The 13,555-nt window shown below is 42.2% G+C and overlaps 1 protein-coding gene across 1 annotated transcript in view; it reads left to right on the forward strand.

Annotated features, from left to right (window-relative positions):
* Positions 1–488: 488 nt before the first annotated feature.
* LOC122808527 (glucose-6-phosphate exchanger SLC37A2-like) overlaps positions 489–13,555 on the forward strand; it is a 635,225-nt gene continuing 622,158 nt past the window's right edge. Inside the window, exon 1 of the mRNA XM_044079482.1 lies at positions 489–570. Within this exon, the coding sequence (XP_043935417.1) occupies positions 489–570 (82 nt within the window). The remainder of the gene's footprint in view (positions 571–13,555) is intronic.

The raw sequence follows: 13,555 nt of genomic DNA on the forward strand, positions 1-13,555 counted from the left end.
AAAAATTCTATACCAGAATATTGGAAAAGGTTTAAAAAAAAAAAAAAAAACAGATTTGCACACAATGTTTCCACAAGCATTCACCTCAATGGACTGTCATGGTACAGAATGATAGTCCAAACAAAATAAGTTTCCTAGTGTCTGTAATATTACTTTCAAAGAAAAAAACACTATGGACCTGATTTAAAGACTTGTCAGTGTAAGTGACCACATACACTGAGAGTAGGTCTTGTGGAATCTGTTCTCCAATGTAAGCCTGATGGGCCTAACACAAACATAAGTCCATTAAACTGAGAACCAGTCTTTCGGAATCTGAGCATTCTTACACTGAGAGCACCTCTTTAGGAATATCGCCTCATTTTTCCTCAGAAAAATAAATTAGTAGAAGGTATTTCCCAAAAGTGGACTTATCTGCCTAGTTTTGAAGGACTGATAGCCAACTGTCAGTTCCATAAAGCCAATAACATGCACTCAGGTCTGTCAACAATATGTACTGTTATGACTCTGTCATAGTCCATGTTATCGTGAAGCAAGACGTGATCGAGCTCACTGAATTTGTATCCCAGGCAGGTATGTCCCTAGCCTTAAGCAGCATTCTACCGTCACCCAGAATGATGCCTCAATACAAACCGAAAATGATTGACTTTTAACAATTGGCTTAGTTTCTGGTGTCATTCCAAGGGTATCCAGTACTTAGCCTGGGAAGACATGATTGACAGACCGATGCTTTGCCAGAGATGGCCTGCATCAGTCTCCCTTGGGCTTCAGGCTTCTGGCAAAGCCTCTTACCTCCTCCCATAGTGCCTTTTTAGGCAATACCATGAGTCAAAACTACCACTATAAGTTCATCAAAAAGCAAATTAAAGGTCATGCTGCTAAATGCTAGGAGTCTAAACATGAAACTGCACTCATTGCAAGCATTCTTAACCCTGGAAGATACTGACATTTGTGCAGTCACAGAAACCTGGTTCAAAGCTGCGGAGAGCACCTCAACCATACCAGGTTACTCATACTGTCATGCATTCAGAACCTAAGCCGTGGGCAGCAAAACAAAAGGAGGTGGAGTTGCAATATATGTAAAAGACATACACACCTCTAGGCTGGCCAAACAGTATGATGCACAGGAGACGCATTGAAATTATAGCTAGGTAGAGGCCACCAGCTTTGACTCAAGATGCCCACTCCACTTATCTGGACCTCTTAGAATCTATCAAGATTCAACCCTTTAGCCTGATCCTGGGTGACTTGAACTATCTAACTGTAGATTGGAAGAACTACTTATGCCAAAACACAAATGCCCTGAGATTTCTCGATTTTGTCAATCCAAATGCATTGGGCCAGCTGGTTGACACCTCCACAAGAGGTGATATCTTGTACTTAGTATTACCCAACATGAGTAACCACTGCAGCATCCCTACAGTGTCATCCTCCCTAGTATGATCCGACCACAGAACGGTTACTTTCGAAGTCACTATCTCCCCCACCCCCCAGCTAGGGTCAAACATAACTTCTCCAAAGCTGATTACAACCTCCTGAGGAAGTTATAAACAGCTTCACAACCCCCTCCCCCTCTATAGGAACCGATACAAATGTCTAAACCTACACAAGCATTTATATAGCTGCATGGAATCAGGAATACCTGACAGGACAAAAGTGTCCTCCTCGAAGAGTAAACTTGTCTGGTGGACATCTGTAATAAATAAACTCTATAATAAAGGAAAAAAATTGCTGTCCAAGACTGAGAAGGAGCAGATGCCTAATTGGAATCTATTTCTCTTTAGCCTGAACAAGCAAATAACAGCACTAGTGAAATCCTCCAAAGCAACTTCGAGTCCAGACTGACCACATTTACTAAAAACAGTCATAAGGCCTTCTTCACATATTTCCGCAATCTCAAAGGAAGCACTCAGATCTGCTCAAAACTAGTGATCAAGGGTACCACATACATATAGCCATCCTACTGACAGGCAGGTATAGTGAAAAATGTACTCCACTGTCTGCCCCATCAGTAAATCAGGACATTCCCCAGCACCTGCCCCCTCCCCTTATCTCTAGGGAGCAAGTCATCACTGCCCTCTCAAAGGCAAAAAATACAGCCTCCATGTTACTCAATAACACCCGAGGCTGCATCCAACAGGAACTCAGGCAGGAACTTGCAGCACTATTACAGTAGGCACCCTATTCAACTAAAGCCTGAGTACTGGCTTTGTCCAGCTGAGTGAGATAGCCACTGCCATCCCTTTGCACAAAGGTGTAGTGTCCAGTTATCCAGGAAATTATAGACCCATCAGCTTAACTAGCCTGATCTGCAAGGGCGTGGAACAGATTATCATGAACCTCAATAACAAGGACATTTTCAACCTCCAAACACTTGATCCCACACAGTTTGGTTTCATCAAGGGGAGGTCATGCCTGTTAAACTTGACTTCTTTGAAGCAGTCACCAGTATCTTAGATGAGGGGAAGACTGTGCACGCCACCTACCTTGACCTGGCCAAAGCCTTCAATACTATTCTCCAACTATTCTCCACTCAGGTATAATGGATAAGCTCAACTAGGCATCAATCTGTATGTTTCCAGATGGGCAGTAAACTGGCTCACTGATAGAACCCACCTAGTCAAAATAGGGGAATCCACCTCAAGCAGTAGACCTGTAAAAAGTGGTGTACCCTAGGGATTGGACTTAGGGCCTCTGTTGTTTGGGGTATACTTTTCTGAGGTGCAGGCCAAAACCAGTGGGCTATGGCTCACCAAGTTTGCAGATTACTGCAGTTTAGGTGCTGTCATCAGTTCTCCAAGTGATGTGGACATCCTCTGAGAGGGTCTCGCCCAAACAAATAACTGGTGCCAGAAACATGGCCTCATACTGAATGCCAAAAAATGCTTCATCATCATCCCCTTTGGGGAGAGTGATATCCCCACAATTATCAAATTGATAACAAGGTCCTAAGCACACCATCAGTCACGAGGAACTTGGGCACCCAGGTTGATAGCAACCTGACTTTTGACAACCAATTGCCTCCTTTGTATGCAAGGCTTTATACATGGCCCACCACATTAGGAAGGGCATCTCATCCAGGGACAAGGTCATAATATCCCTGTATTCTTCCCTTGTAAGACCCATTATTGAGTAAAACGCCTCTTTCTGCATGTTCCTCACAAAGCACATGCAGCAGCTGGAGAGACTACATTGATTCCTCACCAGGACAATCCAGGGCTTCAAACATCTACCCTACACAGATAGTAGAGGGGACAGGGCTTTTAGCCTCTGTCTCATACAGACTCCTCAGCAGTGACTTTTGTCTGGCATGCAAAGCAATTTCAGACCCCGCCTTGAATGGGGACTGCTGCATATCTGCAAGTCAAGCTCCACTCGGGTAACCCGCATGCGTGATATCAACCTGGTCTGTGACGTCAATAGAATTTGTTGGCGGGACAGATTTGTGTCCCAGGGACTCCCCCTTCTTTGGAATAGATGCCACCTGCATGTCAAGCAGAGTACCTCATTATCCCTTTTTAAGCACAACCTGGATAACTGGATGGGGAACAGAAAATACACCCCTGGGATTCCACCTGTTTCCTGCTGGACAAGGGCATTGGGTGCTGACTTGTCAGAATATAGGCTAAATTTTTGGCTAGGCTTGTAAGGACCTCAGGGCCAATAGCCTAGTAACTTCCTATGATCCTTTGTCTTTCCAGATCACTGTATTCTTTACAATAGGGATCCCCTGCCTATAGCAGCTCCAACATCTGGCCAGCATACCAAAGCCTTTAGGTTGTAATGGGTACACCGTATGTCTCGCACATGCTCCCATGCATAGCATAGGGTGTAAAGGTGATATCCAGAAGTACCATCCTTAGAACTTTGCTGCCAGTCCGAACGCCATTTTCAGTTGTTGGTCTGAACGCTCGTTCATCTGCTGGTTACCAAGTTGCCTTCAGATAATTGCCCCATTTGGGTTTTTGTTTTATCTTTTTTTGACTTTTAGTTTCATATCATCCAGAAAAGGGAAATGCCAGTGTGGGAGACAGATTCCCCATAATGAGCAGTGTTTATTTTGCTTAGGTGCTTCCCACATCTTGTACTATTTGCCAGGCCTTTGTCCCTAAAACATTGCGTAGTCAGCTGTCCTCCAGAAATTTCTTAAGCTGTTGGCTAAAGACACCATGGAAGGATCTTCATGGCCCTAAGGTCAACCATCTGTGAAGATGATGACCAAGAAAGCATGGTCTGATTCTTCTGTTGTGCCACCCGCACCAGACATCTCTCTTGAAGCTATTGAAAGCCTAGAGGACTACCCAGTTTCTCTGTTGGAGTCCCCTGCCATGACCACTTCGAAGGCCAGCATGGATCTGGCCTCATGCACTTCCATGGAGGCCTTGCAGATGTCTGCTTTGGATGTACGGGGGGGACGGGGACCGTGGGTGATAATTACTGAAGGATCTAGGGGTGCTCTTCAGATTTTGTGAGGGAAGAGATACCATCTACACTAATTGAATGTTGTCAGAGGTCAGAGCCTAAAATCTGTAATTCTGATGTCCCTCTTAAAGACACAAAAATGCTAAGCATATTTCTCCTGCTTCTAAAGATCCTCAGAGTGAATGCCTAAACTTCACTTAAGGTCTGTTTAATGGCCTAATTACTTTGAAGCCTCCTCAGGGTGTTTCTGTTCCAGCTCCTCATTGGTCTTCTACCCCTCTTAAAAGGCCTAGGGAGCAAGATTCCTCTGAGGATGAAGATTCTGATGAAGAATCTTATTCTTCCCAGCTTCCTTCTCCCTTAGATCATGGTTCTGAGGAGGAGTCTGTTAGTCCTGAGACTCTCCTTTTGAAGAGATTTCTTTTGGTGACAGTTTCCTGAAAGATAACATTTTTAAAATGGGATTGTGCTCATGTGTCTGATATTCAGAAGAGATACTATGAGCTTCTGCAAATAGTCTCATAGGCCCTGTGCTGTCCCTCCTGCTCTTGCTGCCTTGCTGGATGCCTTTTCCACTGCCTCTCAGCCTCCTGATTCTTTTTCCCCTGTTCTCAAAAAACTTGATAGGCTTTATAAGGTGCCTGAAGAATGCACGTTTCTTTATAAGTGCTCCTCTATTGATCCTTCTGTGGTGTTGGTTACATCTGACAAGCCATCAAAACAGTTGCCTTCTACAAAGCTGCTTCCTTCTGACAAAGACAGCAGAACTATGGAGACATTGGATAAGAAAATGTATACTTCTGCTACCCTGGCATTTAGAGCTGTGAACTATCAGACCCGTATGACCGGATATATTTTGGTTCTTCTCTCTCGGGCCTGTCAGGTTATTAAGACTTTACTGACTCTGAGGGGAAGACTTCTGCTCTTTCTTTATTACAGACATCATCTCAGGTTGCTTGCCATCCCATTAAATGCAGCTATGATGCAGCTGATGTATGTATCATCTAGGGCTGCTGCTTTTGGTTCTGTGTTGGAGGTATTCTTGGCTTCAGCTTCCACCTTTGCCTGATGATATCAAGGTTAAGTTGATGGATGCTCATCTGGATAATAAATATCTGTCTGCTGCTGCTGGGTTCAGTTTCCTCAAGGAAAAGGATAAAACTTTACAGAATCTGAAACATATTTTTGTTTCACCGGTTTCTAAATTTGAAAGGAATTACCCTAACAAGCCTACTTTTGTTTGTAGATGGTCTCACTCTACCACCAAAGGTAAGAAGGGTGGTAGAAGGGCTCCTCCTGTTAAGGCTACCCAAACCCCTTCAGCTCAGAAGCCTCCTTTTTCTGACTAACCTTGTGCTGTCTGACTATCCTTATCCTGCTCTTCTCAGTCATATTCCTCTGTCTCATCTATCACTGTCCCTTCCTATTTAAAGATCACTCAAGAATTCTGGGTTCCTTCCATAATTCACCAGGGTGTTACATGGTCCTAGAAATTTCTCCCCCCTCGCCCTTTTTTTGATCATTCCTCATCCTCCTCAAAAACAACTGTCCTTTTTTCCAGAAATACTTCAGTGCCTGTTGGCTCAGAACAATTCAGGAAGTTCCAACTCCTCTGAGGGGGGGGGGGGTTACTCCAGAATGTTTCTGGTCCCCAGGAAAGGAGGCACCTGGAGACCCATTCTGGATCTCTCTCAGCTAAACACCCTTTTGAAGGTTCCTTTCATTCGGATGCTATCCCTTCAAACCTGGTTTCCTCTTCTACTTCCTCAGGCTTTTCTGGTTTCCCTGAAACTCAAGGATGCTTAGCTACATATTCCTATTCACCCCCTTTTGAGGAAATGCTTACATTTCTTTGCTCCTGACATTTTCAGTTACCTACCTTGCTCTTTGGCCTCTCTACTTCCCCAAGGCTCTTCATCAAATATCTTGCTCTTGTGATTGCTTTCTACAGAGTGAGGGGAATACATATCTTTCCTGACCTGGATGACCTGCTCATTCAGGCTTCTTCTCTAGAGATTTTACTTCAGCGTCTTCACTTTGCTGTTTTTTTTCCTGCAAAGCCTGGGGTTTACTGTAAATTTCAAAAAATCATTTCTGACTCCTCCTCATGATCATGTTTTCCTAGGGTGTAGGTTCCCGACTGTTCCAATGCTGGTATCCCTGCTTCCTCTCAAGGCTTTAACACTGATTGCCTTCTTTTAATCCCTTCTTCCTTTGGCTTCAGTTACAGCCAGGGAGTTTAAAGGCTCTGTGTTACATGGCTTCCACTATTCCTATGCTTCCTCTAGCCAAGCTCCTTATGAAAAGGCTCTAGTGGTTTCTAAAGTCAGTTTGGCTTTAAAATTCTCATCCTTAGATTTTCTAGTCCCTCTTCTTCCATGTGTCTAGCTGGAACTTCAGTGGTGGATTCATTAGTTGCCTTTCAACCTAGGGCTTCCTTTTCAAACTCTAGTCCCCTCTCAGGAAGTCTTCACAGATGCCTCGGGCATGGGGTGTGGGGGGGAGCTCCTTCCATCCTGTACAGGGCCTTTTGTCTCTTTAATAAAAAAGATCACATAGTTGTCAGAGATGAGAGATCTTCTGGCTCTTCAGGCTTTTCATTCTCTCTTCCTTCCAAGGCCCCTCAGAATTCTCTTTCCGTCCTCAAAGTACAGGGCCTTTCGTCTCTTTAATAAAAGAAAGACCACATAGTTGTCAGATATGAGAGCTCTTCTGGCTCTTCAGGCTTTTCATTCTCTTCCTTCCAAGGCCCCTCAGAATTCTCCTAGACAATACCACGATGATGTGGTATATCAACAGGCAAGGGGGGGGGCAAGGTTTTACCTCCTGTGCATACTAGCTCTTCAGGTTTGGGATCTAGCTGTCCAGTATCAGGTGACCCTTTAGGCAGTTTATATAACCGCAGATCAGAACATAGTGACAGATTCTCTGAGCAGGTACATAACACAATCCCATGACTGGATGCTTCACAGGGATGTGTTTCTGGACTTTGTCCACCATTGGGGTACTCCTCAAGTAGATCTATTTGCCTCCAATTTGAATAGATGACTTCCTCTCTTTTGCACCAGAGTCCCCATGTCCTCTGGCTTGGAAGGGGATGTTTCTTTATGCCTTCCCTCCTCCTCTTCTCATTTTAAAGGTCCTGTTCAAGGTAAAACAGGATGCTCCCAAGATATTACTGGTGACTCCATTTTGGCCCAGACAGCATTGGTTCCCTCTTCTGCATTTAGTCAAGGACAGTCATCGCAAGTTACCTCACAGTGTAGACCTAATCGCACAAGACAAGAAGACAAGGAATCTCTCATCCATCCCACCTCTCCATTCTTCGACTGACATTGTAAGTGATAGGATTTTGATCCCATTCAGACATTTTTTTTTTCTGTGAATGTGCTTTTGGTCCTGCAAGAGGTCAGGAAACCCACTACTAGAAAATCTTATTTGTCCAAATGGAAGAGGTTTACTGTCTGGTGTCTTTCTTGTTACCTGGATCCACTTAATGTGGATGTTCCTTAGGTTCTCTTATTTGTGTGAATTGCTCAATGCTGGGTTGGCATATTCTTCTGTTAAAGCCCACCTGTCAGCTATTTCTGCATGTCTGCCTTTGACTCCCCCTTTGACCTCTAGATTTGAGGCCAAACAGTTTCTTAAAGGTGTCCTTCACATTAGTCCTCCCAGGAAGCCTGTTCCTCCTTCCTGGGACCTTCATTTTCTTTTGGGAATGTTGACTCGGGCTCCTTTTGAGCCTGCTGCTTCAGCTTATTTACAGCATTGTTCTTGGAAGAGTGCTTTTTTTGGCTCTTACCTCTGCCAGACAAGAGTTATGAGCTGCAATCCCCTATGCCTGTACCTCCTCTTTTGTTTTTTTGAGGACAGAGTGTCTCTTCGTACTAATCCTTCTTTTATGCCCAAGGTAGTTAATGAGTTGCCTTTTAATCAGTTTGATCTACAGTGGGCAAATAAATAATGTGTGTATATATATATATATATATATATATATATATCTGTTTAAGAAGCTAACCAATGGCTTGCACAAGTGTATAAATACTGAGCACGTGTGAGCCTGACTGCCATTTTGTAGTAAGCTGTTGAGATTTAAGCATGTATATATGTAAGGTCTATGTATTAACCAGTTCGTTTATACTGTATTTTATGATGTTGCTATCCATCCTGATGTGTTTTTATGTATTAAAGCATCTAAACGAAATGCCTGCCTGCTTGTCATCTATGTTAGAGAGGGACAAGTGACATGTCTAAAAGGACTTTAGGCCAGGATGTAATCCATATTCCTCAGTTCGAGATCAAGAGGCACTTAGTTGAAACTGGAGGAATATGAAGGAGTGAATCATCCCTACTGTACGTATGCTTTGCAAAACAGGTCAGAAACAAATTTTGGATATTAGCAGTATTTCTTATGCGCAAAATATAAAATAAGGAATACAGAACACTAAATAATCACAAAAAAACACTATGTCCGATATACAAATATTCAAATTACTATGGGAAATGTTTGAAATAAAGTCCAAATTTCATAAAATGAGTAAAATAAGAGGAAACAACCACATTTTTGTTAAGCATGTATTTTTTTTTGCATTAGTCAGAGATGTCCGCATTATCAGAAGTGTATGAAGTGTTCACATGTTTGTGCATTTTCATACAGGGTGCATTTTTGGATAAAGATGACAGTACAAAAGCATTTATTCTGCTTAATTTGGCTGGGTCAGAATCCATAGAAAGGGAACACTCATTTGTGTGTGCACTTGCTATCTATGCAGGAGAGGGGGGAAACTGTCGTTTTGTTGTACTGGCTGAGTCAAGGGAGTACCCTGAGTGCTTGAAACGTAAATTTGGAGAAATGTTTAACTCCCAGATAAATTTTACCATGGAAAGGCTCTTATTTTACACAAGGGATCAAAGGCCTTGTGAAACTGACTTGAGAAACAAAGCTAAAACATGTAGCTTCTGTGATTTTAAGGAATGAGTTGATAGAGACTTGTGTGTGGTATTAAAGATGATGCTGTGAGAAAGATTTTGCTTCATGACAGTGATATAGCTTTGAATAAGGCCATTGAGATTTGTCAGATACACGAGCTCACAGAAAAGCACACAGATATGCTTACAAATGAGAATAGCTGTAAAAGGCACAGTGATGAAGCTCATGTTGATAGTATGCTGCACATGGTTAAAAAATAGGCCCAAGCTCCGGGCAGCAACTGTAGCCCCTGCAGCAACCACTGGTAAATCCCCAGGGCTTTCCAGCAAATTCCAGTGTTTGCACAGTCTGAAGTATAAGTGAGTCAGCAAACTCAAAGCATGGGCCAAAACCCACTTTCATTACCAACTGCATAATTGTGGTGGAAATCATGAATCTAGAAGGGAAAAATGTTTAACTTTTGGTCAGCAGTGCCACAAATGCAATAAGTGGAATAATTTTTAAGAGATTTTGTAAATCAAAAGGCCCGCATTCTTTTATTAAGAGGGAACATTTCAAGAAACGAGTTGATCAATTAGAGAGCTGCAACCCTACTCTTTATGTTGATGGTGTGTCAGCGCTTCATGAAGCAGGTAATGCAATAGTTTTAATGGTAAAGAAGTATTTTGTACTGTTCGGATAAATGGAAAACCCATAGAGCTCAAAGTTGACACAGGTTCTAAGTGCAATGTTATGTCAGCAGAAACATTTGCTAGAGTGTGTCATGGTGAAAGGCTTGATTTGGCATGGTGTGCAAACGTGTTGCTTATGGAGGTGAAGAAAGTGTTTTCATGTTACTCTGCTGGAAGAAGCTACGACTTGTTTTATGTGGTCAAGAGGCACATCCAGTCATTATTATGGCTCAGAGACAGTTTGAAAATGGACTGCTTTCATTTAATAAGGAAGTCCACAAGTTAGCTTGAAAGACCACTACTCTTATTTTGCCCAGTACATTTTTTTCTACCTATGCTGACCTTTTCAAAGACAAATTAGGGAAGCTTCCAGTTGTGTAATCCATGAAGTTAGACCCAGAGGTCAGTCCAGTTATCAGGCCAGCAGGAAAAGTTCCAATAGCCATGCAGGACAGAGTCAAAGCTGAGCCAGATAAAATGGTGCAACAAGGTGTGATTTGTCCAGTTGCAACTTCAACTGAATGGGGGTCTTCCATGGTGGTAGCTCATAAGAAAAGCTCAGATGACATCAGAATATGTACTGACTCATGAGAATTGAACAAAGCACTAAAAAAACCTCATCATCCAATGCGCATAATCAAAGTCGTTGTCTTTATGCCAAATGCCACTGTTTTTTTGCCTTGGATGCAGATAATTCATTTTGGCAAATTCAGCTTGACAAAAAATCCTCATTGCTCACTACATTCAGTACTCCATTTGGCAGGTACAAATTTTTGAGAATGCCATTTGGAATAAATTCTGCAAGTGAAGTCTTTCAGCATGCAGTGGAGCAACTTTTTTCTGGGTATCCTTGTGCAATTATAGTAGACATACTAATAGGAGGTAATGGTGAAGCTGTGCATGACAGAAACCTCAGAAAAGTTCTGGAAAGAGCACATCAAGTGAATCTAGAGCTCAATCCACAGAAATAAAATTCAGGCTACAAGAAGTTACTTATGTTGGTCATTTATTTACTAGTTCAGGCCTACGACCAGACCCTTCAAAGCAATTCATGAGATGTCATCTCCAAGCAATGTTCAAGCCCTGCAACGTTTTCTTGGCATGGTTGACTATCTAGGCAAGTTCATTTCAGACTTGAGCCAACTTTCAGCACCACTTAGAGCATTGACACGTAAAGATGTAGCATGGTCTTGGTTAGAGCAACACCAAAGAGCATTTGATGTCCTGAAACAGAGAATTGCTAGTCCACCAACTCTCGCATACAATAATGTTCACAAGCCGGTCACACTTTCCTATGATGCTTTGATATTTGGTCTTGGTGCAGTCATTCTACAAGAGGATCAACCTGTTGCCTATGCACTGAGAACTCTTACTGAAACTCTGAAGTACAGTATGCCCAGATTGAGAAAGAGCTTTTGGCAATTGTGTTTGCATGTTCGAAGTTCCCTGATTATTTATGGTAGACCTATCCAGATAGAAAAAGACCACCAACCTCTAATCACTATCTTGAGAAAGCCTATGCATTCAGCTCCAGCCAGACTGCAAAGTATGATGCTGAGATTGCAAAAGTATAATTTCACTCTTGTCTACAAGAAAGTCAAACGACTTTATCTTGCTGATACATTGTCCAGATTGCCCAGAAACACCACAGAACAGCATGAGAATGACTACCTTGATTTTGAAGTCGTGGAAGTGAAATTTTTCTTCCACACGTCTTGAGTTGAGATCACACAGCCACAAGTCTAGTTTTACAAAGACTTAACCACTTTATCAATCAAGGATGGCCATCAAAGCAGTCTAGTTTACCTCAAGAAGTGCAACCTTATTTTCCACACAGCGATGAGATTTTGTCTGACAAAGGTATCTGTATGAAAGGTCTGGAAGTAATTGTTCCAAAAGTCCTTGCAACAAAAGTACATTACTGTCTTGCTTCATGGTCACCCAGGAACTGACTCTACCAAAAGAAAGGCGAGAGGACTAGTATTTTGGCATATGTCACAAGACATTGAGAAAGCATTTCATCTTGTTCCGTGTGCAATATTACAAAGCCACATCAACAGAAGGAACCATTCCATCTAAACCAAATTCCTGAACTACATTGGTTGACAGTAGCTTCCAACATCTTTGAATGGAATGGTCAACATTATTTAGTGTTAGTAGACTTACTCCAATTGTTTTTGATCTACTTCCCACCCTAGCATCCAGTACTGTCATTACTAAGATGAGGTGTCATTTTGCAGTCTCTGGTAGTCCACGCAAAGTTATTTCAGACATTGGCAAGCAGTTTACAAGGCAACAGTTCAAAAGATTTGCTGAAGAATGGCACTTTACTCATGTCATAAGTACTCCTGAGTACCCACATTCAAATGGTTTGGCAGAGCATGCAGTTCAAAGTGAAAAAAAGTTACTAGAGAAGTTAAAATGAGATAATAGTGATATTTTCCTGAATCTCTTGAATCTCAAATATTCCTTGTGATAAACGTCATAGTTCACCTGCCCAGAGACTTCTGTTGAGACAAACCAGAGCCACATTACCAATCAGTCAGTTTTTGGTTCCATGTGTCAAGAACAGATCAGTGAAAACCAATCTGTTTAAGAAACGCCTAACCCAGAAGTCCTACTACAATAAAACCAGCAAACCACTCAATCCATTACGAGAAGAAGTGGTAAGGATGCAAACATCCAAAGGTTATGATTGGATTGGAGTTGTGAAGAATATTTGTGCAGAGCAGAGATCGTACATTGTGAAATCACAAGGCACAAACTTTAGGTGGAATCAGAAGCATAATACCTGTGTCCGAGCCTGTACCACAGCACATAGCCTGTGAGAAGGATCTTTGTCGGAGTGAGTTATCTGGTGTTCCAATTCCTGAGGAAGTTCCAAAGAATATTGCTGTTCTTGTGACGGATCCAGAAGTTTCTGATACAAGTTCACCGGAGACTGTCCCTGTTGATAAATTCAGCCCAGATTGTTATGTTACGAGATTTGATCATATTGGCAACTTAGACATGAACATTGTGCTTTCTTTCTAATGTCTATAGTAATGCATGTTTAACTCTAATATTGTTTTTACAAAGTCAGTCTTTTTAAGAGGGAAGATGTAGATCTGTGTGTGTGTGTGTGTGTGTGTGTGTGTGTGTGTGTGTGTGTGTGTGTGTGTGTGTGTGTAAGAAGCTATCCAAGGGCTTGCACAAGTGTACTGAGCACGTGTGAGCCTGACTGAAATTTTGTAGTAAGCTGTTGAGATGTAAGCATGTATGTGAGGTCTGTCTGTTAACCAGTTTGTATGTAATTTATGATCTTGCTGTCTATCCTGATGTGCTTTTATGTATTAAAGCATCTGAACGAAATACCCACACCTGCTTGTCATCTATATTAGGGGACGAGCAACACCCGCTTTTTCCCTTCTCCACAGTCTGCTAGTGAGAAGGTTCTTCACACCTGAGATTTGCATAGACATTTCTTATATTATTTAGATAAAACTAAAGCCATTCATAAATCTGAGCAACTTGTTTTTCCTTTCCTCATGGGGCT

This window comes from Protopterus annectens, chromosome 8.part0 (assembly GCF_019279795.1).
Source record: "Protopterus annectens isolate FY-2018-M chromosome 8.part0, PAN1.0, whole genome shotgun sequence".
Lineage (NCBI taxonomy): Eukaryota > Metazoa > Chordata > Ceratodontiformes > Protopteridae > Protopterus > Protopterus annectens.